Source organism: Accipiter gentilis, chromosome 14 (assembly GCF_929443795.1).
Source record: "Accipiter gentilis chromosome 14, bAccGen1.1, whole genome shotgun sequence".
NCBI classification, from domain to species: Eukaryota; Metazoa; Chordata; class Aves; order Accipitriformes; family Accipitridae; genus Astur; species Astur gentilis.
In genome coordinates, this window is record NC_064893.1 from 13,161,372 (window position 1) to 13,188,131 (window position 26,760).

At 40.7% G+C, this 26,760-nt stretch overlaps 1 protein-coding gene across 3 annotated transcripts; it reads right to left on the bottom strand.

Annotated features, from left to right (window-relative positions):
* Positions 1–510: 510 nt before the first annotated feature.
* Positions 511–26,760, bottom strand: DCLK3 (doublecortin like kinase 3). 3 transcript variants are annotated; one of them, XM_049817265.1, is made up of 5 exons: positions 26,620–26,760; positions 11,093–12,981; positions 2,799–2,931; positions 1,708–1,875; positions 511–823 (listed from the first exon to the last, which is right to left on the bottom strand). In XM_049817265.1, exons 1-5 carry the CDS (start codon positions 26,687–26,689, stop codon positions 630–632), a joined length of 2,454 nt encoding a protein of 817 aa, XP_049673222.1. In that variant the 5' UTR covers positions 26,690–26,760; the 3' UTR covers positions 511–629. The 3 variants fall into 3 exon arrangements, with proteins under 3 accessions (XP_049673222.1, XP_049673221.1, XP_049673223.1); XM_049817264.1 differs by having other exon boundaries at positions 511–826; XM_049817266.1 differs by having other exon boundaries at positions 511–826; positions 11,093–12,716; positions 26,620–26,725.

Genomic DNA, 26,760 nt, shown 5'->3' on the forward strand with positions numbered 1-26,760 from the left:
TGAGATATCATAAAATATCTGATTTAGTCTATAAAGATTTTTCTTCCCTCACAACTTAATAAATAGTATCTTGCTGCTTATTTAACATATCCTACAGCTAAAAATATAATTACTTTTTTTTAAATTCCTTCACCTTCTCTATTGCTAGCAAGAATCGGTGAAAAGACAGTTTAGAGAATTAGTGCAGGATGTGTAAGCAGACAGCTATTTTGAAAACATTATAAACACAAAACATTATAAACACAAAACTCCTGGAAGTTATCATACGAAGAGAGACAAAAGAAAACATTTCACAGTCATTGGTAGTGTCAGCCACAGAAGCAAATATTTGTCATCTAAAAGAGATACATAATGTAAAAGCCCAAATCAGTATTAAAAAAAATAAATAAATAGATACCCTCCAGGACATATCTAGTCCCCACTGCTGTCAACAGAGAGACTCATAAGTAACATCAGAGGGAAGTAGATGCAAATTTGATCTCTGTCCTTCAGAATCTCAGAATCAAAAAAAAAACCAGCATAGCAATGGCCAGCAACAGCTATACAATAAAGGCCCAATTAATTTAGAAAAGAAAACATAAATAATTTGTTAATCAATAAAAAGAAGACTAAAAGAGCTTAAAGACATTTCACGTGTCCTCATCCACAACTTCCTTCCGGCGCTGGGCCCGGAAATGACGCTCGATGTTTATTGTCACTTCCCTCTGCAAATTTCTGCTGTTAGTTTTTCCAGCTGTTCTGATCCAAGGGTGCTGAAGCACTTGTCGTGCTGTGTAGCGTTTCTGGGGATCCACTATCAACAGCCTGGTTATGAGATCTTTTGCTGCTATTATGAAAGAAAGAAAAGGAGGGAGGGGAGAAGAACAGTGACGTAATGAAGCTGACAGTTACACCTATACAAAAAGTCTTTTTTATTTTGTCTTATTAATTTTACCATAATGACTTTTGTGACTATCTCCAGGAGATACTCTAACAACTGAATTTAGAACTAGTGACAAAAGACATTAAATCTCCAGCATATCTTTTACTGATATCATTCCCCCCTTCAGAAAGAGAGGAGAAAGTGAAGGGGTTTTAATCTTGAAAGCATGCTGAAGGCATCAGGCTAGGTGTTCAGATTCACAGGAGTTCGCATTGGGTATCTCAACCCTCAAGGAGCATAAAAGTCGTAGAATGCTGTTGAGCATTTTCTTTAAAAAGATTGTATAGTAAGAGAGGGGTTTTCCGGTTTCCGACTTCAAAGAGTACACAAAAGACACTGTACTAGCCTATAAGAAGAAAAAAACTACTACGTGCAGACACCATTGATCTCAATAGAAAAATCCACACTGCGTTCTGCAGAACAAGGATTTCATTCTCAGCTTTTAGGATTTTTGCATACAACTTTACAATCTAACATAAACCTGGAGATTATTTTGGTACCTTTTTCTACAGAGACAATTCATATAAGCAAGGTGAAGAAAACCTTGCTCTTGCCTCAGAAAGGGAGCAATCAATTAAATCAATCAGACCTACTATTCAGATTCACAGCCATCGATACTACCAGAGGACTAAATTCAGATTTAAAGCAAACACAGAATCACACAAAAGAGACCTGTAAGACACCCCCAAGCTCATTGAGCTCACTGTCCTGAGCAAAAGGGCATTCTTCCCACTCCAGGAAGAAGTCTGTCACTTCTCAGATCTGCTATACACGCTGAATCTTACCTGCAGAAATATTGTCCCAGTATGGGGAAAGGAACTCATAGTGACCCAGCTGTATGATCTGAAACAGCTCTTCCTGATCACGATCCTGACTGCGAAAAGGGGGAAAACCGCAGAGCAGAATGTAAAGGATCACTCCAGCTGCCCACATATCTACTTCGAGCCCATAGCCTAAGGAAGAAAAGACAAACCAAAAGTCCTGTTTTAGAAAGAAAACTCACAACTGGTAGAGAACTGTTTCTTTTTCATTCTGTCTTCCAAGAGACACACAAGCTCTACTCAGTTTCTCAAAAAGATGAGGTCAGCAGAAGAATAAGTGGCTGGTACACCATGCTTAGAAGCTGAGCTGCTCTGCCTGTTAATAACTACAGCTCTCACAAAGTGCCTCTCTTCTTCGACATGTTTCACAAACACTGTCTCACAAGGCCAGTGTCAACTGGAGACTAACTGAGAAAACAGCATATATTTCTAAAATAGTTCTCCTCAGATTCTCTTTGAAAAAGCACTAAGAGTGCCAAGTTTCCATTGAAATTGGATATAACTGGAGATGTGCAACCCTGCTCCACAGAACAAAAACCATAAATACCTTTCCTTGAGTCATCAGCAAAACCAACTCCTTTCCAGGTCTGAATCTTTTTGCATATGCTATTTCCAAAATTTCATCTGATGCAAAACATGTTTTGGCTTCTTACATAAGTTTAACATACATGTTCACAACGTTTTTGCATCATTAGGGGCCTTGGAAAGTTTTTTGGGTTACAGTCATGAAATGGGGCTGACTAGCCTCAGGTTGCAACATGAGCTTTTGTTCACTTTCCCACTTCAGCAACTACCATCTATGATATTTTATGGCTTATCTGCTTGGAAATCAGTGTTATATTACCATAGACATTAATAATGCAAACATGACTGATGTCATGCTCGTGTTTGTCAGAAGCTAAAAGGTTTCCTTTCATTTCACAGATTACTCTGCTAGCCAACCTCCTACCCTGTAAAGACATATCAGTAGGCTTAAACATTCTGGAATATGTCCATGATTAGAAAGTGCAGAGTAATCATATGATTTACAACAAATTACATATATATGCACTCACCCTTCTCAGCAAGTATTTCAGGGGCAACATACGTTGGTGTTCCACACACAGTAAATATGGGTTTTGTAACTTGCTTTGCAAGGCCAAAATCTGCTAGTTTCAGTGTAGTAGACTTATCTGCATTATGCTGAACCTACACACAACAAAAAATACATATATTTAGTCCAGATGCATTTTAAGACAGCAAAAGATAAAGGAAGTAGTTAATAATAAACAGGAAGATGTTCTAATAATAGCACCTTCAAGTAAAGCAACATGAAATGGGATCAGTATTTTGATAAACAGTATTCAGAAAGTGGTTTTTTTCCCCCCATATACTAAGAGGGCACATATATTTAAGAGGGCAAGCAATAATGGGAAAAAAAACCCCAACCTTTGCTCTACTAACTCTGTTACACTGTAATTTCCAAAAAATGAAAAGGAGGAAGACAAAAAAAAATAACCAAGAGTCAATTACATGCTATTATTTCCTCTTGGGAAAGTAAATTCTTCTTTTCCCCTGGGAAAGCAAAGAAGAATGCTGTGGGTGTCTTTACACTTAGACATGATATTCCCAGGTAAACTACTGACTTTACAGTGTCACTTGAAAAGCGTATCTCCATCATACCAGTCTAACAAAAAAGAAAAAAATCCAAAACAAACAAAAGCTTTACTTTCTTTACAAATTACTCTGCTACTCTACCTGCTGTCCTGAAAATAAATAAGTCACAATCATCACATAATAAGAGTTGGAGAAATGGATCCATGCACAACGTCCTCCTAAATCGGTCTTTTCAGCAGTTCCCATCTCCTACATCCACCTGGAAAGTAATCAAAACACTTCTCCCCATTCTAATTTTGTACACATGGGTCTTTAGCATTAATCTGTAATACAGTTAATGAAACATTATTTTCGGAAACAAAATACATCAATGACAGAGAGAATGGGATCAAGTGCACCCTCAGCAAGTTTGCAGATGACACCAAGCTGAGTGGTGCAGTCGACACACCTGAGGGATGCCATCCAGAGGGACCTGGACAAGCTTAAGAAGTGGGCCCATGTGAACCTCATGAGGTTCAACAAGGCCAACTGCAAGGTCCTGCACATGGGCTGGGGCAGCCCCTGGTATCAATAGAGGCTGGGGGATGAAGGGATTGAGAGCAGCCCTGTGGAGAAGGACTTGGGGGTGTTGGCTGACAGGAAGCTCAACATGAGCCAGCAATACATGTTTGGAGCCCAGAAAGCCATATCCTGAGCTGCATCAAAAGTATCATGGCCAGGAGGTCAAGGGAGGTGATTCTCCCCCTCTACTCCACTCTCATGAGACCCCACCTGCAGTACTGCATTCAGCTCTGGGGTCCCCAGCATTGGAAAGACATAGACCTGTTGGAACGGGTCCAGAGGAGAGCCACAAAGATGATCAGAGGGCTGGAACACCTCTGTTGTGAAGACAGGCTGAGAGAGTTGGGGTTATTCAGGCTGGAGAAGAGAAGGCTCCAGGGAGACCTTATTGTGACTTTTCAATACTTAAAGGGGGCTTATAAGAAAGACAGGGACAGGCTTTTTAGTAGGGCCTGTAGCAATAAGACAAGGGGCAATGGTTTTAAACTAAAGGAGGGTAGATTCAGACTAGATAGAAGGAAGAATTTTTTTATGATGAGGGTGGTGAAGCACTGGAACAGGTTGCCCAGAGAGGTTGTGGATGCCCCATCCTCAGAAAAGTTCAAGGTCAGGTTGGACTGGGCTCTGAGCAACCTGATCTAGTTAAATATGTGCCTGCTCATTGGGGGGGGGGGGGGGGGGGGGGGGAGGGGGGCGGGTTGGACTAGATGACCTTTAAAGGTCCCTTCCAACCCAAACTATTCTATGATTCTATATTCAAAGGCCAAGTCATGAAGAATGTAGCAGTGTAATTAAACACATCAGTATTCTTAATACTGGTGACTGATATTCAAATATTCTTTAAGAGGTAAAAAAATGTCATGAATTTGCTTTAAATGAAAAATGGTCTGTCTCTGAAACTATGGGGAACAGATCAGCAGCTAAAATGTCTACAAGGAAGCCAAGGAAATCTGGACTCCAGCTTTGAATAGACAAACTGGTGGATAATGCAACAGGTATACTCCATATTTTAACGCCTCATACTTTGCCATCAGACAGTACTTGAGAAAGTAAAAAATTAAAGACAGTCTCTTTTACAAGAAAACTAAGGGCACAGATGGGACAAAATTTGCTCTCCTACAGTGCAGCTAAGTAATCCCTGTTCACCATCATTACAGAAACTGTAAGCATTCATCCAATTTTCATTTAGCAAAAAGTTTTGGGGTTTTTCCCTTTTTTTTTGTTTTGTAGAAAAAGTGTTGCATTACAAAATAAAACATTATAACTTACTAATCCCGTTTTATCATCTTTATAGAAAATATAAGCACTCTAGTTTTGATTAAGCAAAACATTTTGGGTTTTTTTCTATTAAAAAAATATTTTTCAGTATGAAACTGAAAATAAAGTTTACTACAACCATGAAGTCAAAACTTCTGCAGGAGAAAGCTAAAAGGCCATAACCATTTTCTCTAGTACATTAGTCAACTTCATGATGATTTTTGCCATGATGCACTGTGGACACAACAGCTGACAAAAATGAAAAATAAATTAGAGGTAACAGTTACTTTCTAGAGCAGCATCTATCCACAGGATGTTTATTCTAACAACAGGGGTAATAGTGGTAGAATGCTAAAAAACCTCACAATTTAAATACTCAATTTTATATATATTATGAAAATATGAGCATGACTATATTGCCCTATTGTATAAATAACACTTTTAAAATTATATAAGAAAACTAGGTCATGTGGAATTTCAGCTAATAGCCTGCATGCTACTGGACTAAGACAAATAATACTGAAATGTTTGTATAAATTTTTAGAAACCAGCAGGGGGGTGGGGAGAGTGGAGAACACACTGGTCTTAATCCCAATCCCAAAATCAGCAGGAAATGTCTTGCTTTCTAAAATACACTGTTGTACTTTTTCTTTTCTTGGGATGCCAGATTCCTAATCTCTCATCACAGCACAAGGTGGCAACACCACACCATCTGTTCTTCCACGACAAAACCACTGAGTTTTCATTTTACTTAAGAACCAAACAGGTAGGAACAGCATGCACCATGGGTCTATTTTCACAGCTTTGTGACAATCATTTCAGAGACAGCATGTAACCTGTCAGTACACCTGAAAACCTTAGCCCAGAACTCCTCAGCATCTTCACTAACGCTATGCTCAGATCAGCTCAAAGTCAGCTCAGGCAGAATGAGCATTCCCTTCATCTCCAGCTTTGTACTCTCCAGCCTACATTTCCATCACCTGGCATCACCTTGAGCATGCAAATATTCTTCACTGTAGAAACAAAATCTTCTCAGGTTGCTTTTATTCCTTCCTGAGGCCAGACTACTTACTCATAGCAGTTATCACAGAAATGTACAACCTGCTCAAGAGAAATCTAGCCTCTGACATCTACAGTATGTGCTCTATGAAATGGTGAGAACAAAGCAAAAATGGTAACATTAAACAAACACACTAGCCTTACTGTGACACCCAAAAGACAGCTATTACTGTTTCTGCATTCAAGACTACAAAGAATGGTTTCAAATGTCCGTTTAAAAGTGTTGCCTTGTCTCACCTGCCTATAGAGTTAATTGAGATAAGAAAGACCAGTATTCAGTAAGCTTTCTATAGACAACCAGTTTAGGCCATACAACTACTTCTGTCCTTCAACTGCAAGGGAAGCCAGTATCTGGCAGTCTTAGATTAAAGGCAGTCAGAATTGCTCACTACTCTCTCAAATACAGACACCATAGCATAATATTAGAATATTGTCTGAGTATTTCTAGCTATCCCAGCCACACATCCAGAAGATTATAATACACTAATACAAAGCCAAGTTCATCTTCAAAGAAGGGATGAACTAATCTTTTCCTTTTCTCCTCTCTGTTGATGACTCCTAGTACTTCATAGTCTTGTATGTTTTCACACCTACCTTGTGAAATCCATCAGGGTGTTTAAGATGATGATTTCTAGCATTAATATTTCCCTGTATGCACATACATATGGTAGCACAGATTCTTCTTATAGACGTCATGAAAGCAAGCTAGCCCATGGGATGTTTTGTATATTAGAAATAGAGCTAAAGAAAAAGTACTGCCTACACGTTTTGAGTTTCAGGCATCCCTTGCTGCTAGCTAGAAGAATGTCTATGAAAAAGTCTTACAGAAAATTCCCTATGTATGTTTATCATACCAAAAGCTCTTGACAGGTAACTGGTTAAACAGGCTTTTAACTCAGAAACCTCTGACAGCACTTTGTGTATACGTAGTGTCACAAAAGCAAAGTTAAAGGACAGAAAGGCTATACTTCAAGTTCTCATACATATATGAAAACTGGAGAGAGAGAAAAAGGAAGGGGGGGGGGACCTCAAACACATAAAAAGCTCTAACACTGTGTCCTGGTTTCAGCTGGGATAGAGTTAATTGTCTTCCTAGTAGCTGGTGTAATGCTATGTTTTGGGTTCAGTATGAGAATAATGTTAACACGCTGATGTTTTCCATTGTTGCTAAAGGAATGTTTAAACTAAGTCAAGAACTTTTCAGCTTCTCATGCCCAGCCAGCAAGAAGGCTGGAGGGGCACAAGAAGTTGGGAGGGGACACAGCCAGGGCAGCTGACCCAAACTGGCCAAAGGGATATTCCATACCATGTGATGTCATGTCCAGTACATAAACTGGGTGGAGTTGGCCAGGGGAGGGTGTATCACTGCTCAGGAACTGGGCATCGGTCAGCAGGTGGTGAGCAATTGCATTTTGCATCACTTGTTTTGTATATTCCAATCCTTTCATTGTTATTATTATTATTGTCATTTTATTACTGTTATTATTATTATTAGTTTCTTCCTTTCTGTTCTATTAAACTGTTCTTATCTCAACCCACGAGTTTTACTTTTCTTTTCCCCATGATTCTCTCCACCATCCCACTGGGTGGGAAGAGTGAGTGAGCAGCTGCGTGGTGCTTAGTTACCAGCTGGGGTTAAACCATGACACACACTGATATTATTAATGAAGCTGAGTGCTAAACAACTACCACATTAGTATGTTTGGGAAGCATACAAGGAGATGAGTATACAAATACAACCCTCCCCTTTTCCCCAGAAGGAGGCAAGTACGTGACTTTGTATCTTTTACAGGTGTAACTTGGAAAAACCACTACTACACTTTGAAATTAATTTTTCACTCACAAGTCAAGAAATGCCAACACCTGTAAAATTAAACAGTCCCTTAGCTAAAAACCTTGCCAGCAAATTCTGGTCCTCCATGTAGCATCAAAGAAGCGACTGGCTTCTTTTCTGGGACCAAACATACCACATTGCTCATCCTTGGTAGCAAAAGTTTACTTGCTGAACACCTAGTCCTAAATGAGGTGATTCTATTACCAGATGGGAGGGAATTGGAGCAGCTGTCTTCACACCAGCTGTCAAACAGATTTTGTTTCTGTAGCGCAAGTCACCACCCTTCTGCCTCACAGCTATGCTGCAAGGAGCCTGATCACTGTGGGCAGATAGAGCAGTGAAAGAGAGGGGGAAAACAAAAAAGAATGGCGGTGGACTGTTACAGAAGTTTATAACCAGAGGACAGTTCCATAAGAGAAACAGTAGTGCAGTGAACTAATAATTAAACCAGGTTTCCAACTTTCTCCTGTGCCAGTAATTTTCCAATTCACCAGACATGAAAGTGTATTTCCACCTTTTCCTCTGCAGGGACAGAAACAGTTTTCCTTCCTTCCCCAGCTGCTTATTTTTGTGAAATTTATGGAAATTTTTTTTCCCCCAGTTTGCTGCTTCTCTGTCAACTCTGATGGAAATTAGCCAGGACGTTCAAAAGTCATTAGGATCAGGGTTAGATTCTCACACAAAGCACGTTTACAGTAGACAAACACATTTCCTTAGTAAAACAGACCAAGGATCTTATCTCTTCCATTTCCTCTTTGCTGGAAAGGGTTAGGGAAAAACTGTTGACAAGAAAAAACAAAGGACAAGAAGAAAACCCCAAAGTAGGACAAAGAAGCCAACAGCCTAAAAGTACATACCTATTTCTGTCCTCTGCATACAAATAAAGTCTAGGAAGACTAATTCAGACTTAAACATCTGCAGTGTAGGAATCTGAAGAGAAGCAAGAGGTATCCCAGAACCATGGACATCCCCTGCAGGAAGCCAGCACTTCCAGCACTGTGTTTCCTCTCCAGAAGGCTGCCCCCAGTCCCTGAGCCACAAATAGCAGAGTAACCCGTGAAATTTGCTTCAGTACTGTTTGTTATTGTTCAGCACTGGCTGACGTTAGGATTAGTGACAGCTCTCCTTCCTACTCCACTGCTACTGCCATAGTCACTCTGAGGAGTCAGAAGCAACACATTAAAAAGTCAGAAAAGCCAGAATCTTGCTCAAATACCCTGTATTTATAGGGATGCATATTAAATAGCACGTGAGCTATCCAACACTATCAAGAGCTTATAAACTCATTCGGCTTGTTGAACAGACTAACTTTTCAAAAGGTTGCTTTATATAAATGATATCTAATACAGGTGTTCACAGCCAATTAGCAGCAAGGTGAAACTGGAACAGGTACAATTTTCTTTCCCATAGTGTTTGGGTAACACTGTTCTCATACAACAAAATACCTGCAGGCTGGGGGCCAGTCTGTCCTTGAAAAATATTTTCTGTCAGAATGGGCAACATGATTATTTCAGTGCTACACAACTTTGCCACTGCCCAGGAATCTCTGTTTTGCAGTGCTGTGAACTAAATGTGAAAAAAAAAAAAAAAACAAAAAACAAAAAACAAACCAACCAGAATGGACCCATATCTTGCCTCTTTTTGCTTACCTGCATTGCTGCGATGATTACATATTATAGAAGGAAATGAAACATCTGGTCTCAGGTGTTTCACATGCCCTAGCTTATTTTCAACAAATAGGAAGGAGCAGCGCCTGGTTCATAATGGAAAATCAGCTTCTGGAAAAAGCCCTGCAGTTCTAAGTGAAGTTTTGTTCTAATGGCAAAATGAGGCATGAAGGCAGGGCCTACAAGCCTACTTCTTCCTGCAGCAAGCCAGCCACTTGCCCTCACTACCTTTTATTTACACACAGAGCACATATCAAGGATTTTCATCAGACTAAGCAGGATGCATCGCAAGACCTAGTACAGATCCTATTGGTTAGTCAAAAGGTTTGGGAGCAAACTGTTGAGGCCCAGCCTTGTTCATTCAACCTCTGCACATCCTATAGGCTACACTGCTGCTCTTCTCCATAAATTCACACTGATTTCTTTCCAAAATTAATTCCCTTAAAGAACTGAATGGCACATAGGACTAAATCATTTATTACCTTTTTTTTCTGCTATGATCTTCCACCAGCAGATAAAAATCTGATTTGTTAGAGACGGGCAAATATTTGGTATCTATCAGGAAATTTGGAACCCTAGTACAAGAGTGTAACACATGATTAGCAAGGGAGAGTTGCTTACTGTTACTGTTCTACAATGGGTGTCTTGTCAAGTGTCAATACTGCAAACATTTCTATGCATATTCACACATGTGAGTAACTATTGACTTCAGTGCTGGATGCAAAGAATGTAGCCTCAGAAATGTGATAGAAAAAAGAACTTTTCTCTTTGGCATGAAGTTAGTATTTGAGCTGACTTTAGTGCTGTATTTCACCATAACACATTTTACTGTCAGAGTATTTCAATCAACTGCATCATACTTCTGCTCCTAAGAAAATAAATTGTCACAAGATAGAAATCACTACAGTAGAGGACCAGCACAGCAGTCTGCAGGATGTGTGATTGCAGTGGGCAAAAAGTCCACCAAATAAATAAGTTATATTAGCAATTTTAATAAATTTTGGTCTGCAAGGAAGATGCCTTGCGATACAGTGCATGCTTCATGCAAAAAAATTCATCCTTGCATACCTAGAAGTTAGATGCTAAGTAACAGGCCTGATTTCCAGAAAAATACAAATGCTCACTACCCCTGAAAGCCAGGTCATTTTTATTTGAATTTCTATCTGCAAGCACTGCTATCTGCAATGCACAGCAGATCTACATGAAGTAAACTGTAATGGTAATTTCACTTCAAAATTGTACCCCTTTTCCCAAACAGTCCTGCCACAGCACATTATCTCTGCACAGTATTTGCTTAAAAATATTCAAAGATCCACAACTAAAAGAAAAATAAATTCAACTCCTGCACATATGCAATGTGTTTGCTAATACTTACCAAAAGATTCTCTGGTTTGAGGTCCCTGTGGACAATGTTCTTGCTGTGGATATAAACCAGTGCTTCACACAGGTCAGTGATCATGACAGCAGCATCATGTTCTGTGAACTTCACACTTTCTATGATTGCATCAAATAAGTCTCCTCCTGGGACATACTCTAGGATTAGGTAGATCTCAGCTTCTGTCTCATACACTTCAATTAAGCTTACTATATTGGGATGAGAGAGACTTCTAATGATCAGAATTTCACTTTCCATCATGTCCTCTTTCCCCTTCAGCTTGGATTTATCAACAATTTTCATGGCATAGATCTGATTGGAGTCACAGTGCCGACATTCCTTCACCACTGCAAAGTTTCCATCCCCGATAGTTCTGCCAATCTCATAGTGTTTTTCCACATCAGCTCTGTTTTTAATGGCATGCCTCCGGCTTGTGTTTTCCAATCCCTGAGCCCTGTTTTCTTCTTTATTCACTCTGCGCTCCCCTGTTTTTTCTCGTCGCATCATGTCACTCTCTCTACGCATAATATTCCCCTCTCTTCTGGCACCCTCCTCTTTAGCCCTTTGTCCCTCTCTGCCCTCTCTATGTGTTTTAGATGGTTTCTCAGCATCCCTTAGAGTGTCTTTCTTTAGCCAACCACTTTGGTTCATTACACAGCTACTTCCATCCTCTTCCTTTGCTTCATGAGTTAGCTGCAGCCCTTCTAGAGCATTCTTCTTGATTTTTACTACTTCCTTCCCATGGTTTTCATGTTTCTCCACATCCCTTTCCTTCTCAATGCTCCTTTTTTGCTTCTCCAGCCCTTCATTAACATTCCTATGCAGTGACTTCCATGTCCTCCTACAGCCATTATCTTTCCAACCAACTTCCTCACCTTCTAGACAAGTTTCTGAAGATTTTCGGCAATTCCTGATCTTTGCATTTCTTTCTACATGGTACCTCTGACATGCACCTGTGTTCAGGTCTCTGTTCTCAAACGAGGCCTCAGCCTGCCTTTCCCTTTGTAACTTTTGTCTGGCCTGCCTTTCCTGTTCGCACTTCTCACACCTCACCACCTCCTCTGAACTCTCTTCTAATCCCTCCTCAGGACTCCTCTCATGGTTAAAGTACCTCTCACTTTCTCGGGTATTTCTAGAAGGCTTCACTCCTTGCTCACTACCCCAGCTCTCTCTAGTCCACTTTTTTTTGAATCTCATTTTTTCTCCTTGCTTTGTCTTGGCTTGACTTTTTCCTTCACGTCTAACTACCAGTTTGGGAGACATGTCTTCACTGCAGTTCTTGGTAATTTCTGTCTCATCAAAGCCACTGTCCACTTTTGAAGCCTTGTCATACAGCCTGCTCTTCAGTTTTTGGGACTGCTCGTCATTCTCCTGAATGGCAGCACTGGCAGCATATGGATTTTCAGGATAAAGTTCTTGTAATACCACCTCCAGGTTCTTCAAAGTGAGGGGCTCCCTCCCCATGGCTATGAATGCATCACCTTCCCTGAAGAAGTCAGAAACGCTTCGGATTTCTCTGCCTCTCAGATTGTAAAGCTTTCTCACACGGTCATTCTTCCAGCGTGGAAATCCCAGAGCTTCTGATATGTCAGCCATCAGCTGTTCAAAGGTCTGGACCGATCTCCTGTTGAGAAGCAAGGTTATCCTTCTGAGTGTGTGTCCGCCAGGTTTCACCACTGTAATAATCCTTGGCTTCACAGGGCTGTGTTCTGAATGTATCGTGTGAAAACTATTACAGGGATTAAAAAATGGGGACCTATGAGCGCTTTCACCCAAACATGGTTTTCCATAGTTTCCACGACCAACAGAAGGACAAGTCCCTTGTAGTTTCCTCTCTTTTACTTTTGCACTTGCATTGTGTAACGAATGGCCAAACAAGCCTCGGCGTCCTAAAGCAAAAGAAGAGCAGGCATATTATTAATTTTGCATCATCAGATCTTTCTGATGTGCTACATATCACTGTAAGTGACCTCAGAGAGTAAGGGTAGGTGCATTCAATGTTTATAAAGAACTTTAAATGCCACTAAGGAGTAACTCCACATACATGCAACTACAAATATTTTCAAGTTTGTGAGAAAATGTAAATGCGCTTTGTGACAGAGAAATGGTATTAAAAAAATAATAATACTGGAAACAAATAGATCCTTCTCCTAAATCCTCCCATCTTCCAGACATCCTAAAAAAAAAAAAAAAAAAAAAAAAAAAAAAAAGACTTACTTGTGCCAGGATTGCATCCAGATTGTTTAGCATTTTCTTATGAATCTACCTACCATGAACTCTTTCAATTCCTTTCTGAACCCAATTACAATTTTGGCTTCTGTAAACTCTGTGGCAACAAGTTCCGCAATTACATTGCATTAAGTAAAAGAAACTAATTGCTTCTGTTTTAAAATTGCTACCAGATGGCTATGCGTGTGCAACCTTATACTCTTATAATTATTTCCTCTTCACTTTCCCTGGACCATTCATTTAGTTTCTAGACTTCTATAACAAATTAAGTAAATGAGATTCTTTTTAAAATGCATTACTTTAGCTACAATTTTACAGCAATTTTGTATTACATTTAAAAGTAATGTAATTTATTTTTTTCCCTTAAAGAAAGGCTATCTTAGTTTTGTTTGATAATTGGAATCCTGGTTTTCCAATATTTTGGTTTGACTTTTCTTTTCTAAAAATTATGTAAAATCAAAGTCCTTTATATCCTCCACACACATTAACAATTTTCCCTCCAATATTTCATCTTAGAACATGAACCAAAGAAAACAGCACCATTTGTTACATGTAATTCTGAAAAGGAAGAACTGAAAACAAAACACGTGGCTAGGGAAAAACCAAGCTATAACATAATTCACAGTCTATAAACACAACACTAAGCTAAGAACAAAAATGTCCCCTTAAAGTACTCTGATTTCTTGTACTTATTAAAACTTGATTACAATGTAAGTCTTTTCAGCATCAAGAAAAAAACTTTCAGAATGAGATCACAGAGCGTTTCCAACTCCATTTAACAGTCTTGCAGTTCAGTTGGGAACAAACATTCAATATGCATGAACTAACAGGACCAATCCAAAAGAAAGCAGCCAAAATGATTACCAAACCATTACCAGGAAATTCCCAGACACAAATGGCTTATCTCCCAGAGAATCCCACCCATTTTCATACATTACTATGATTACATAGTCAAAGTACAGTGGACAAATCCACAAAGGAAAATCTGTACATATGAGTGTCCCTCCTGGTGCTGGGGTTAACACACTTGTTCAAGTGTTCTGGCAAGCTTAAGCCTACTACATTTTGGTTTTCAACTGCTGAAAAGCCATTTTCAGTATTTCCAGCTATGTTTTTTTTATTTGTCCTTTTCATCAAGGCATAATACAATGAAGAGGAAATATGCCTCCTCATCTAGAACAACAAACACAAGGGAAAACTACAGTAAGTGCTGCAGCATTCACTCGCTTTGCCTCAAAAATAGCATATCCAAAAGGCCAGGGGTTGAGTGGGGAAAGCGCACGAGGAGACACTGCTGCAGACCTCCACTCTGCTGTTGGCTTTGTTCAATGTACAATGATGGACACTTCTTAGCTGTAATACTCTCACCAGCTAAGCGCTGTGTGCCCCCCAGCATGTCCCTTAACTCTTGGCTTCATTTTCTTCCTCTGCCAAATGAGGTAGCTACTTCTTCTCCAAATAAATATTACAAAGAAGCCCAGCTGCCAGCTCGCTGATTGAAGACATAAGCATTATATAAGAGCTACGTGTGACTAATGCCTGGTGGTTGTACAAGTTATTTCTGTCTTAATTCTGCTTTTTAAGGATGATCTCTTGTTATCAAAAGATGACTACATATGTGCTAGTGATTTTTCAGTAATCAGATATTTACATTCCACTCAGAATAAAGCCTACTGTGAATGGGGAAAATAAAAAAAAAAAAAGAAAAAAAATCAGATGTAATAACAGTTCTCTGAAATCTAATTCAACTCCAGAACATGTTGGTTACCAGGAACTGCTAAAGCTCTGAATTTAATCAACATTTCCAGATTCTTGCGTACCCACTGTCATCAAAGCATTATCTTGCTTATGGGAACAGTGTGTGACATTTTTACCGCTTATAATCTTGGTACAACATAAAAGCAATTCTGCACTAATAATGACTTTTCCCACAGATTATGTTTCTTCCAGCTATGCTGCTATTATCACACCTTTCTATAAACCATTCATTTTAAGTGCCTGGCTGCACAGTTGGTTGGTTCAATTACCCAAACATTAATTATGTTTCCTTTCTTCACTAAATCTGCTAGGCTTTAAACAGAAACTAAGTTTCTTTTTTAATTCTATAACTAATGGAATAAGAGCAGTTTTATGTAATTACTAAGAACAATCCAGGAATGTGGTTTTGTGCTTTTTAAACTGGCTTCATTCCTAGCCAAAACCAGTTTGACACAAGCCACAAGTTTATATATAATCATTTTAGGAATATGAATAATATTACATATTTTTCTAAGATGAAAAAGAAAGCATGAATGCTTAAATCGATGCATAAAGGAATCTCCTAATGTTTTTTGAGAAACAACGAAGTGTCAAATTTTTCAAAGTCGTGGTCACAATAACTATATATTACATAAAATAAAAATTTAATTTAAATTGCCTATTTTAATCATAATTTCTGATATTTTCCAGTTATGCTATATTTATTTTAATTGATACACAGGGAGCAAGCCTCAATCTGTCAGGAAAGTGCACACACTTAAAGCAGTAACAAGCATTTCTAGAAAGCCTTCAAAGGTCACACACATACACAAGTTCTATAGCTACAATTTATATTGCTTCAAAATCTTGTTTCCATATTTATACGCAAGTGGGAGAGGGAGGAAGAGGGAGGTGGGATCAGAAAAACACTTCAATGAGTCTGAGTACTGGCAAATTATACAGCAGAGAATAAAATGTGGTTTTTCTCTTACTGTTTTACTCGGAGCTAATGATTATCAAATATACCTATTTCTTATAAACATTAATATGGATGGGTGCATGCATCTGTCTATTTTTATCCATATACACATCTACCTACATATGCTTGTGTATCACCACGTATCAATATATAGGATGATGCAAAAGATTAAGAAGGCAGAAAACTGTAGGGGAGCAGCGTAGCCGAGGAGGCTGCTGAGAACGGTTGCTGTGGAAGGGCCGGGGTAAGGCAGCACAGCTGGTCAAGGGTACCATGCATGCCACCTAAGCTGTGCATATGGGCACAGAGAAAAGAAAACTGGGACTCACTGAGCAATACAGAGTGTCAGATGATGAAGACATGACAGTCTTGTAGGGTAAACAATCACACCAAGTCCCTAGAGAAGCAGGGAGGATGGGATGAACAGGGATTTAGGAGCTTGAACAGGCAGCAGGAACAAGAAGTTTAGCACCTACTGACCAGAGCACAGGTGCTCCCTGGAGAGAAAATGGTTGCTGCAGGGAGCACAACTTCTGTGGTTCATTTTTTAAAAGCCAATTCACAAACCATTTGTGATAGTCACAGACAATGCCACCGAGAGGGGGAGAAGGAATAGGGGGGAAACTACAAAAATTCCTCTAGAAGACCTTTCCTTATAAGGTTTTGGCTCATACTCTGCACCTGGAGTAAAATAAAGTGAGTTCAGAAGCTCTGAATAACATCTATATACAGAGCTTCAACCAATGTATATCTTAAGGAATTGCCCGGCTACACGCCCTACAGCAGCATAGTAACAGAGTTTGCCAGAGGTCACCTATTCTTGCAATTAAAAATGGTATTGCTGCCATTTGTCCTTCAAAACTTATCCCTTTCCTTGACCAGTCTACAAGTTTTTGTTCATTAATTAAAGTTATTTCCATTCATCTTGCATTCCTTCTTGGCTCTCCTGCTTGAGATCACAGTTTCAGTAATTAACTGAATGGTTTACCCAGCAGCTAATTCTGCTATCAAGTCACAGGCTGCAGTAGAATTAAATTTTTTACGAGTATTACAACACAATTTAAAACAGAAGGCAACACTGAAATAGGATCTAGTTATGGCATTGCTTCCTGTGAATACGATGATGTTACTTAAGCCCTGCAATTTCTTTAGAGGGCCTTGGATCAATATGAAAGCCTCCACTTACAAAAGCAACCATGAAAACTCCCCAAAACTTCAGCAGCATTCTTCACACAAGTAAAGTTGCACATGACAAACTGTGTATCTGGGAGTCATTTTAATATATTGGTCCCAATATAGCATAAACAAAATACTGTTTCAAATGGGAAGGGAAAGAACAGCACTAAAAATATCTGTTTTTCCTTAAGCCCCAGCAATTCCTGCTGAGGCCATGCAACACAAAGACCATAGGTAAAAAAAAAAAAAATTAATCTTAATTGGAGCCCAAAACATTTAATTCTTGTCAAAGTATCAACAAGTATCTTAAAGTACTTGAGGATGAAGAACATCTCTGGCCTTTAACGCAGAGCAGCCAAGTATGTAGTTCACACAGGTTACCAGTGTGCATCAGCAGTCGGCTCCAGGATGCAATCTATGTCCTCTAGAAGCATGCAATCTTGATCTCCTCTACTTGCTGCAAATTATTAAACGTTGCAACTTGCAGGGCTAGTGCACATTGTTAGTGCCCAAGACTGAAGTAGTAGTATGACAAGTCTCAATGTACTAAATTAGTTACACGGAAACAAAATATGATCACAGGCATCCTTTTACCACAAGTAAATTTTGCATGGGTATTATTTACAAGCCCTACTGTTGGAAACGCTACTGGTGAATTTTTCTCTAAAGACCCGTAGCTGTAGCACTCTCTCTTGCCTTCCCTCCTGCTCAACCTTACCTCCCTGCCATGCTTTACAGCATTTTAGGGCAGAGATTTTGGTTGAGTCAGGACTAGTGGTTATTTCAGCAACAACGAAAGGCAATCACACTGTGTCAGTTTTATCCAGATAAAATCCTGAGTAGAAAAAGAAAATCAAATTTCACAAGGACTGGATCAAGACAGTGTCAAACATAGCAGGACAGTCCCTGCCAGTTCCAGCCTGAGCAAGTTCCAACAGCTCACACAGCTCAGAGGTATGGTGGACCTTGAGGACCATAGCACGCTTCAAGCCAAGCTTCAAAAATGTCTTTTCCCCTGTAATAGCTACTTCAGTAACTGCTAGAGGAGGGTCAAGCACCAGAACTGAGAATACAGTTTGTCTCTCTGTCCTCTTGGAAATCCCATGGTGCTCCTCTATGTAGAACCTGTTTAATCACGAGGGAAAGGAACATCTGAAAATGGGGCATTCAGAGGTATTATGCAAGCCATTTTGGTGGGAAGTCAGTGTCTGGCTGCTTTCAAAAACCCCACCAGCTATCAGACCAAGAAAGTAACGTTAATTAGAAAAAGCAGAAGCTGAGCGGTTGAATCAAAAGTTTGGGACTGAGTAAATGTGGCTGGACTTCTCACACAGAGACTGAGAGTCAATAGGGAAACTGAGGAGACTGGAAACGGCATGTCAGAAGGGAGACTGGAAGAAAACACGGAGCACAGGAATTTTGCTACCAAAGGAAACTAAGACTATAGACAAACATGTACGGAGACAGATAAACAGGACTAGGGAGAAGGGGGTCACTCTGCCCTCCCACATGTTATGGAAGACAAACTGGCCCAGCAAAGAGACAGGATTAGAAATTTCTTATAAAACAGGGTATGGCAAAGGGATTAAAATGGAAGCTGACTGGAGAAATGCCAAGGAGAGACACGATGCAGTAGGAGCTGGGAGAGGGAGCTGGAACTTGCAGGGAGAGATAAGGAGGCCTGGGCATAGGAGAGGGAACTGGAAGGGGCATTGCTCTTCTGATATCACTGTCCAGAAGCCAGCCAGCATGTAGCAGGGCTAGATGCTGAAACTGAAGAAGGAAACCTAGTGAAGAATTGGACTGGGAGGATAAGAGAAAAGAAGGTTTAAGAGGTACTGGGACAGACTGCAGAGAATGGAGTAAATAGGGCCATACTTAGACATTGTCTGACAGCAATTCCTATGAACTTTGACACTGGCTGATAGCAATTTCTATGAACTTTGCTGACACAGTAGAAGCAGATGGAGACTGTAATAGGGAAGCAGTAAAATGTGAGGGTGAGAATAAGAGCAAGTTGGGAAGTCAGGCTGGATGTTGAACTTAGGCAAAGGGTTGGGACTGGGAGCCAGCAACAGAACTGTCTTCACATGGTCTGCTCCTTTGCAGTTTTTTGCAAAGGATATCTACCTGCTTTTGTTGTCACTTACCATATTAGTTCCCCCTGATTTTTTTTTTTTAAAGTACAGGGGAAATGACATGCACACAAACAGGTGACTACATAAAGAGAACACTACCAAGGTCATCATTAAGACAGGACAAAATTAAAGCTGTCAGCATGACTTCAATTCACCTCCTCTTGCATACAAGATAGTTGAGAAGGGCATACAGTTTTTCCTATGTCTACTCCAGGGTACAGTGGATGCTCTTTTATAGATAAACTGGAATCAGGACTGTGGCGTAAAAAAAATCTGTAATTAAAGAGCTGAAAAGTGTGTAGTGAAAGAATACAGGAAGAATAGTTTCTCTGCATAAGGCAGTGCAGCCCTGAAGAACTGGATTTTCTCTCAACCAGTTCCATAGAGTTTCAAAGCAACGGACTTAATCCAGATTTCTCAGAGAGGATTACATTCTAATGGCCAAAGCAACATCCTGAGACCTGATCTGCAAACCTGCTCAGCTCTCACATCTGCAAGAGAATATACTAGAAGAGGTACTCCAGATGCAAGGTAATATGACACAACACATAGATAATGCTAAGTCATCCCAAAATTCAGGATTTGGGCATCTCAAGTTGCTTTCTTTCCCTTTAAAGTACTTTTTACTTTATTTTTTGCACCTTGACTCCCACTGAACCCTGTTCATGCCCCCTCTCTATAGGTATCACAGAGATGCTAATCCATGTTTGTTGCTGTAGCAATAACCATGACAGAAAAGCCCACAAGTTAATAAGCCTGTATTAACAGCAGGGTTCAAAAAGCATGCAGTGAAAGGCATGAACAGCCAGGGTAAACAGTAAGTAGATGCTCATTAGATAAGCTTTGTCCATCACATACACTGATGGAGCCAGAGACCCTGGGGAAAAAAAAGCAGCATCTGATAATGCAATTAATGTTTATATCTTAATGCACAGGAACACAGGTTGCGGGGACAGTGCTACTAATCAATAGTCATAAAGGCTTGACTTTGTAACCTGAACAATGTTAGATTTTAAGTACCTGGCCTCGTAGAAATAAATTTTTTTAATACATTGAACAAATTGTATGTGTTCAGAAGACGTTTGATGGTAAGGCAGTTGTAGAATACACTATGCAAGAAAATATTACTGTGAATAATATGGTATTATAACAATGGTTTACTAAACCAAATAAAATAAGCACAATCTAAGTATTTTTAGAAGACCAAAGTGTATTTTATCCAATTATATTAACAAAGTAACTCATCATGGTATTTGCACAAATTCTTATCTGCATTAGCTACTGGTGCAGAAGGAAAACAAAACCATGTTCAGTATTACAAATGCCATTTATCAGCCAGAATCTTTCAAAAACAGTTTTAATACTGTCACAATGGGGGGGGGGGGTGGGGGTGGGGGGTGGGATGTGATCAGTGTAATTCTGTAACATCATTTCTGCTACCCTAATGGGCATTTCCAGTCACACTCATGCCAGCGCATCCATGACATCCATGTCCAATTTGCACTAGTGTAACGGAGATCAGTCACTGACCCAGTCTAACAAAATTTGTAGAAAACTAAAAATCACTTAGCAGCTCAGGCAGTATTCTTATTTCACCAAAGAAAAACTAATTTGGGCTTATCTACAAAAAGGAAAACACCACCAGAATAATACCTCTATCTCATAAATATACAGTTTTAGCCTTAAAAGATCCTATAAAATCAGTATGAAGGAATTACAAGCTCATTATCTTTCACAATTTCACATCAAGCATGCTTAAGTTTGCATGCGATATTATTTTTCCTTTAACTGTCAGCCCTGCAAACTCAGCTGTGTGTCAAGTTGGGTTCCTTCTGTCCCACATGTCACCAACAGAACTGAAGTTTCTCCCGGCCAAACATGTCTGGTCCCATTAAGTGAGTGCCAAAGTGTCAGTTGCAAGGAAAGAAAATGTCCTTACTGGTTACTCCTAGAGTGCAACAGTATGGGGGAGACACACCTTTATACCCACTCCCTGCCCTCATAAGGACAGGCAAGAAGACTTCAAAACTTTACATCATACACCGTATCTTCAACATATCTGCTTTTTATTTTAAGAATAAAATAAACATCCATTATGTCATGCAAACTGGAAACTAGAGATCTCCAAATCTTTCAATCCCAGAAAAGTCCATTCTCATTCTTCCCCAGTCTTTCACTCTAGAAAGAAATAAGAAGGGACTCTACACCCTTCTCCCTGCCCATTTCTCTTACTCGTTTTTCACTGCCAGTTTTGGGACATAGACTCCTGAGTTTATGGGAGATCCTAGAGGGCAAAGAGTACCAGAGCAGCTAAAAAGCAGGCAGATGTTGTAGCAAAGGAGTTCCTAAGATGGGAAGGATGATCTGGAGGCACAGCCTGGGGGGATAAACCTTGCAGCTGGCTGGATGTCAGCACAGGGAGGGAACCTGAGGGATGTCCACATTGGATCCCTCGCTATGGCTGGATAAACTCTGGATTTTTTCCATTCTGAGGATGGATAGTGCCTCTGTGCCAACCCCAGCCCCACTGTGGGTGCCATCGTGCAGTGAAATGCATGTAGGAGGCTCAGTATGCAGCAACATGTGACCGTATTTACTGTATGAGAAGCACAAGGGATGAATGACATTTAGCAGCCACCTTTCCTTCTTTCTCCTCAAAGAAGATAAACTCAGAGTTTTCCTGGCCACTCCCTCCCCCCACCTTCTCCTTCACTAAATGTTCAGAGCCCCTTTGTAGCCTGCCCTGGCCCTCTCCTGTCCAGCTCCCCCCAGGATGGAGCAGCAGGGTCCAGTCTTAGCTCTCTCAGTCTTACACTCCCTTTTCCAACCTGACAGGAGCGGTTGGGCAAAAATTACCTTCCCAGGCACTCACCTCCTTCCCCTGCAGGCCCACAGCCACCCCACTGCACGGTTTAAGATTTTCTAAATCAAGACATTTGTAATTAAAAAATAAAATATTTACAGCAAACACAGATGGCTATTACCATGTGTTAGTGTTAAACTGTGCTGAATCACCCCCAGAGCAGCAGATGAATGTAAAGATTTCACGTAGTCTGGTAATGAGTCACAAGTGTCATTTTTTATTTTATTTTTTTTTTGAGAAGAACCTCACTTTCATTATCTTCTTTCTGACATTTTAAGGGTAGCAAATTAAAAAGCGAGCATAAAGAAAGCCCTTTAAAGAAGTATACAAATGCAGACTCTGTAAAGACCAAGTGAAATGTAAGACTGCACGTGAAATGAATCAGTGCCTTTGGAGGTGTGAGGCTCAGTCTAAGTTGTTACCCTGCATAAAACCAAAAAAAGAATATTATGAAACTGCTCATTTATTTCATTTCTTTCAAAGATGACAGGCTGTGTATTTTATTGGGAACAGCCATGGCTGCTTTCTGCAGTTTGACAGCTTTAGGGTTTGCCCCAGTAACCAGGGAAGTGAACTCTGCAGTCCAGGACCTTCAATCAAGAATCTTTCAGGAGAGGGACAGAACTGACAGAGGGAAACAAAAACATCTTACACAATTGCGATATTTGCCAGGATCCATCTGGCAAAGCCCTCCATGTGTTTAAGGCTCAGTGTATGGGGAGTTTCACATTGATGCTCTTGACTCCTGAACTACCATATATTTCAAATTAATTATTCATGTTTCACCACAAAGTAAGCTTTCACTGCTTTTTAATCCTGTTAGCCAACATTGCCTCAGTCAAAGGAGCAGGATGCTGTTTCTTCTTGTGAGAGATTTTATTTGCATTGCTTCCTAAATCTCAACTTGATGACTAATTGGTTGCAACTGAGCAAACCCAGTGAAAATAAGAGAGCTTGCAGAGGTGTCACTGAGGGTTTAATTATGCTTTCAGATCCTTTATTACCAATAACCTTGTTGCATAACTAAAGGAAAGACCCAGCCAGAGTCTGATTCTCCATCTGGTTTGCAAAAGGGGCAATTACCCAAAAGTTTGCTTTGGAAATTTAGCACATTTAAGAGATGTTAACTTGCATATAAATGTAGAATTCCCAACCCTATTATTACAGAACCACTTTTTCAGAAGAGACTCATATATTAAAGTCAACATTGTAAAATAAATTGTTTTGCAGAACTTATAAAAGAAAATGGGCTTCTCAGGGAAAACTCTACACCAGTGCTAATTAGACTTACAATCATGATGACAAGCAGAAAGATCAGAATTTTCACACCACCAGACATTTATCAGCATTTCCACTAGCTACATTATTTGGGGTGACAAGAAAACTAAAAAATTAGAGTATATGTGCAGGCTAGCAATACTGAGTGGGAGATGGTGTTTTTTAGAATGACTACCGAGAGCTTCTTCTAAGAATATATGACATAAATAATTGTTTTGCAATCTTACAGTAATTAGACACAGTAAACTATACTAGTGACAGAGGGAAGAGGTAAATGTGCCTGGCTTTCTTTTACAGTGAAGGCAAACTACTGCTGGGTAAGATGAACAATTTGCAAGCATTACCAAAACTCTAAATTTACATTAGAACCAATCGAGCCAGTAGCTCCCCGTGCTTTTTTCATTGTTTCCAGTATCTGGTGAGCACTCCAAAAGGACAGACCCCGTACCCTGAAAATGAAAAAAAAACCTGGAAAATGGTATACTGTTAAGAAGTGTCAAATTCGCCTTTCAACTACTACATTTTCAGCTCTGTTCCAAGTTGCACTGAAGCTAATTAAAAGTCACATTACCTTCAGTAAGGTCTGGATCAGATCTAACTCAGGCTGCTGAAGCCACCATAATGTTCTGATACTAATTATATGCAAAAGAAAATCTATATAATGCTGATTTCAAACATTGTTAAATGTTTAGGAATCATCAAGTCAATGGAAAAGAGGAAAAGCAGTAATGGCAACCAACTCAGTTCACCCTAGAACTGTCGGAAAGGAAGGAAGTACCACCAGCTTCCCTGATTTCTACAAAACTATAGATGTTTCTGCAGAAAACAAACTAAGCTAAGTAATCTTAGAAATGGGGAAATGAATCCCACACAACTTCCCTTAGTCACCACATGCTGAAAGTCCCGCAGATGCCAAAATTGTGAAGCTCTACAGAATAGGACTAGAAAAAGCAGCAGTGCAGACAGATACACAGCATATAGTGACACTACCAGATCAAGATACATTCAAAACCCAGGTTAGCATGCCGAAGGTAATTAACTTGAGCATAAAAAAAACCCCAAAACAATAAAGACAAGGTAACTTTAGCACAGCTCAAATTCAGAGGCTTGAACAGCTGCTAATACCTTGAATTAAAACCAAGTTATCTTATCTTTGCTGACAGTTTAAGTCCAATTAACCCATTCAGGTTAATGAACCACAGATGGAGATTTACCAGAAGCTAGCTCTCAGCTGATGTGTCCTAACTTCCTACAAAAATTTTCATGGAAAGAGTCATGCCATTTCAGGGGATCCCCACCCATTACACTACAAGAAAAACTCTAATTGTGCAGGATCAGTTTTTTTCCAGAGAGCCGCAGAACAACATCCTGAGATACAAAATGCAACCACCTCTTGAGAAAAGCATGACAGAGTTGCTATAATAACTGTACTTCTACTACATGAAAGTAGCTGTAACATGTTTTGTAAGTTTGTTTTCACTTACTGTTTTGGGACTCTACTGGCTCCCAACATTTTAAAGAGTCAAAAATGCATTTAGACCATATAAAAATCACAAGAAGCATCAAGAGGAAAAAAGGGGGGCTAAAGAAAAAGGAGACAAGGAGATAGGAAGATAAAATTGTATGCAAACATGCATACACATACATTTTAATTTCTATGTAAAGCGAGTAGCAAAAGCATGCATAATGAACTGTCAGGTTTGGTGATAAACTCTGAGATTATCCCCTCACACAATCAGGTTGCATGCTAAAAGGCTCAGAGGAAGAAGCCAGAATTTTGTTATACTGTTGCAAGCAGTTTGTTTGTTTGTCTGTTTTTAAAAAGGAAACGTTTCAGTACACAGGGTAGCAAAAGTTTCAGTTTATGGGGTTGTTTCCAAACACAGCCTCTAACAACCTGAAAACTGTTCCATTAGCCCAAACCAGTGGCCCGTCCAGTCCCGCTGACATTGTGTACTGAATGTTCCCTGAGGAAGGCAGAAAATAACGCTTTGCAGTAAAGAGTTATGGAATAGTTTTCCTATAAATATCTGTTCTGCTATTAAATAGGAGCAAACGTAACCGACATAACTACAGAAGGCGGGGGACACAAGGGTGCAATCGGCATTCTTCCCCAGAGAGGTTTGGCTACCACATGTCACAGCATCCCCATCTGACACAACAGCCCTCCCCACCCTTTGAGCCCCTGCCTGTAACCGGCGTAGCTCTAGTTGTAGCAGTTTCCCAGCTGAGGGAAAATTCACCACCCTTAAGTATGTTTTAACACACAGCTGTGCAACAGCTTAAAATCTTTGCCTCACATGCCATTTACTTTTATGCAGAGCATCGGTGCTCTCTGAGCAGCCCACAGCACTCATCCCAAGTGAACTATACTCACACCAACTATTAACGTGGTCCAAGTTACTTCTAATCATCAATTTTATTGCAGTACAGATGACGCTGTGTGTGCCTTTCGGAATAGTAAACACTAACTTCACACTCAGACTTCAAAGCTTGCTCTCGTACCTCGCACAGCTGCTGAGGTGGTCTCTCAGCCTGGGAAAAGGAGCATAGATCGCCTGACCCCCACCCAGCTCCCCCGCGGGAAGCAGCACAGACTCGCCCTCCGGCTAGTAGTAAGCCTCTTGTTCCGCTTCCCCGAGGCTGTGCAACGAATCCACTTCATTAGTTTCCCCTGCGATACAACGCAAGGGTGGCTGGGGGGCTACTCTTTAATCGAAAATACGAGTAATTGAAGGAGCACGGTAGAATAGCCTCCCCAACTTCACGCCCCACCCCCCACTCCCCCCTTCTTTAAAGCCTTTCTTCCCTCTCTTCGATCCCACCGCCAAGCTGTGTCCCTCTCAAGCCCCCGTTTCAAGCCCAAACGCCACCGAAAGCTCCCCCCCACCCCTACCCGCTCACCGCAACCCCACAGACACGCGACGAGCCGGGGAGGACGTTTCGGCCCCCCACCCTCCTGCCCCCAGCTCGTGCCCCTCCTCCCGAAATGACACACACACCCCAACCCCCCTCCCCCTCCCGCCAACCGGCGACCTGCCGGGCAGGGGGGCCCGGTGGTGTGGCGCGGGGGCTACCCGCCCCCGGGAAGGGGGGCGAGGGGGCATGGAGGGAAGGGGGCACTCACCCGCGCAGTGACCATAGGGGCAGCCGGAGCCCGCCGCGGGGTGCAGCGGGGGCGGCGCGGCGGCCGGCATGCCGCGGAGGGCTCGGCTGGGGCTGGGGGCTGCCCGCACCTCACCTCACCGCACCGCACAGCGCGGTCTCT

Bases quoted from the DNA above. Each gene is read 5' to 3' on its own strand.
- DCLK3 (XM_049817264.1), bottom strand. From the start codon at position 26,689: ATGCCGGCCGCCGCGCCGCCCCCGCTGCACCCCGCGGCGGGCTCCGGC. The intron at 2,932-11,092 runs GTAAGTATTAGC...TGTTGTGTGTAG, and splicing joins TCAAACCAGAGAATCTTTTG to GTTCAGCATAATGCAGATAA. The intron at 1,876-2,798 runs GTGAGTGCATAT...TTTCTTCCTTAG, and splicing joins TGAAATACTTGCTGAGAAGG to GCTATGGGCTCGAAGTAGAT.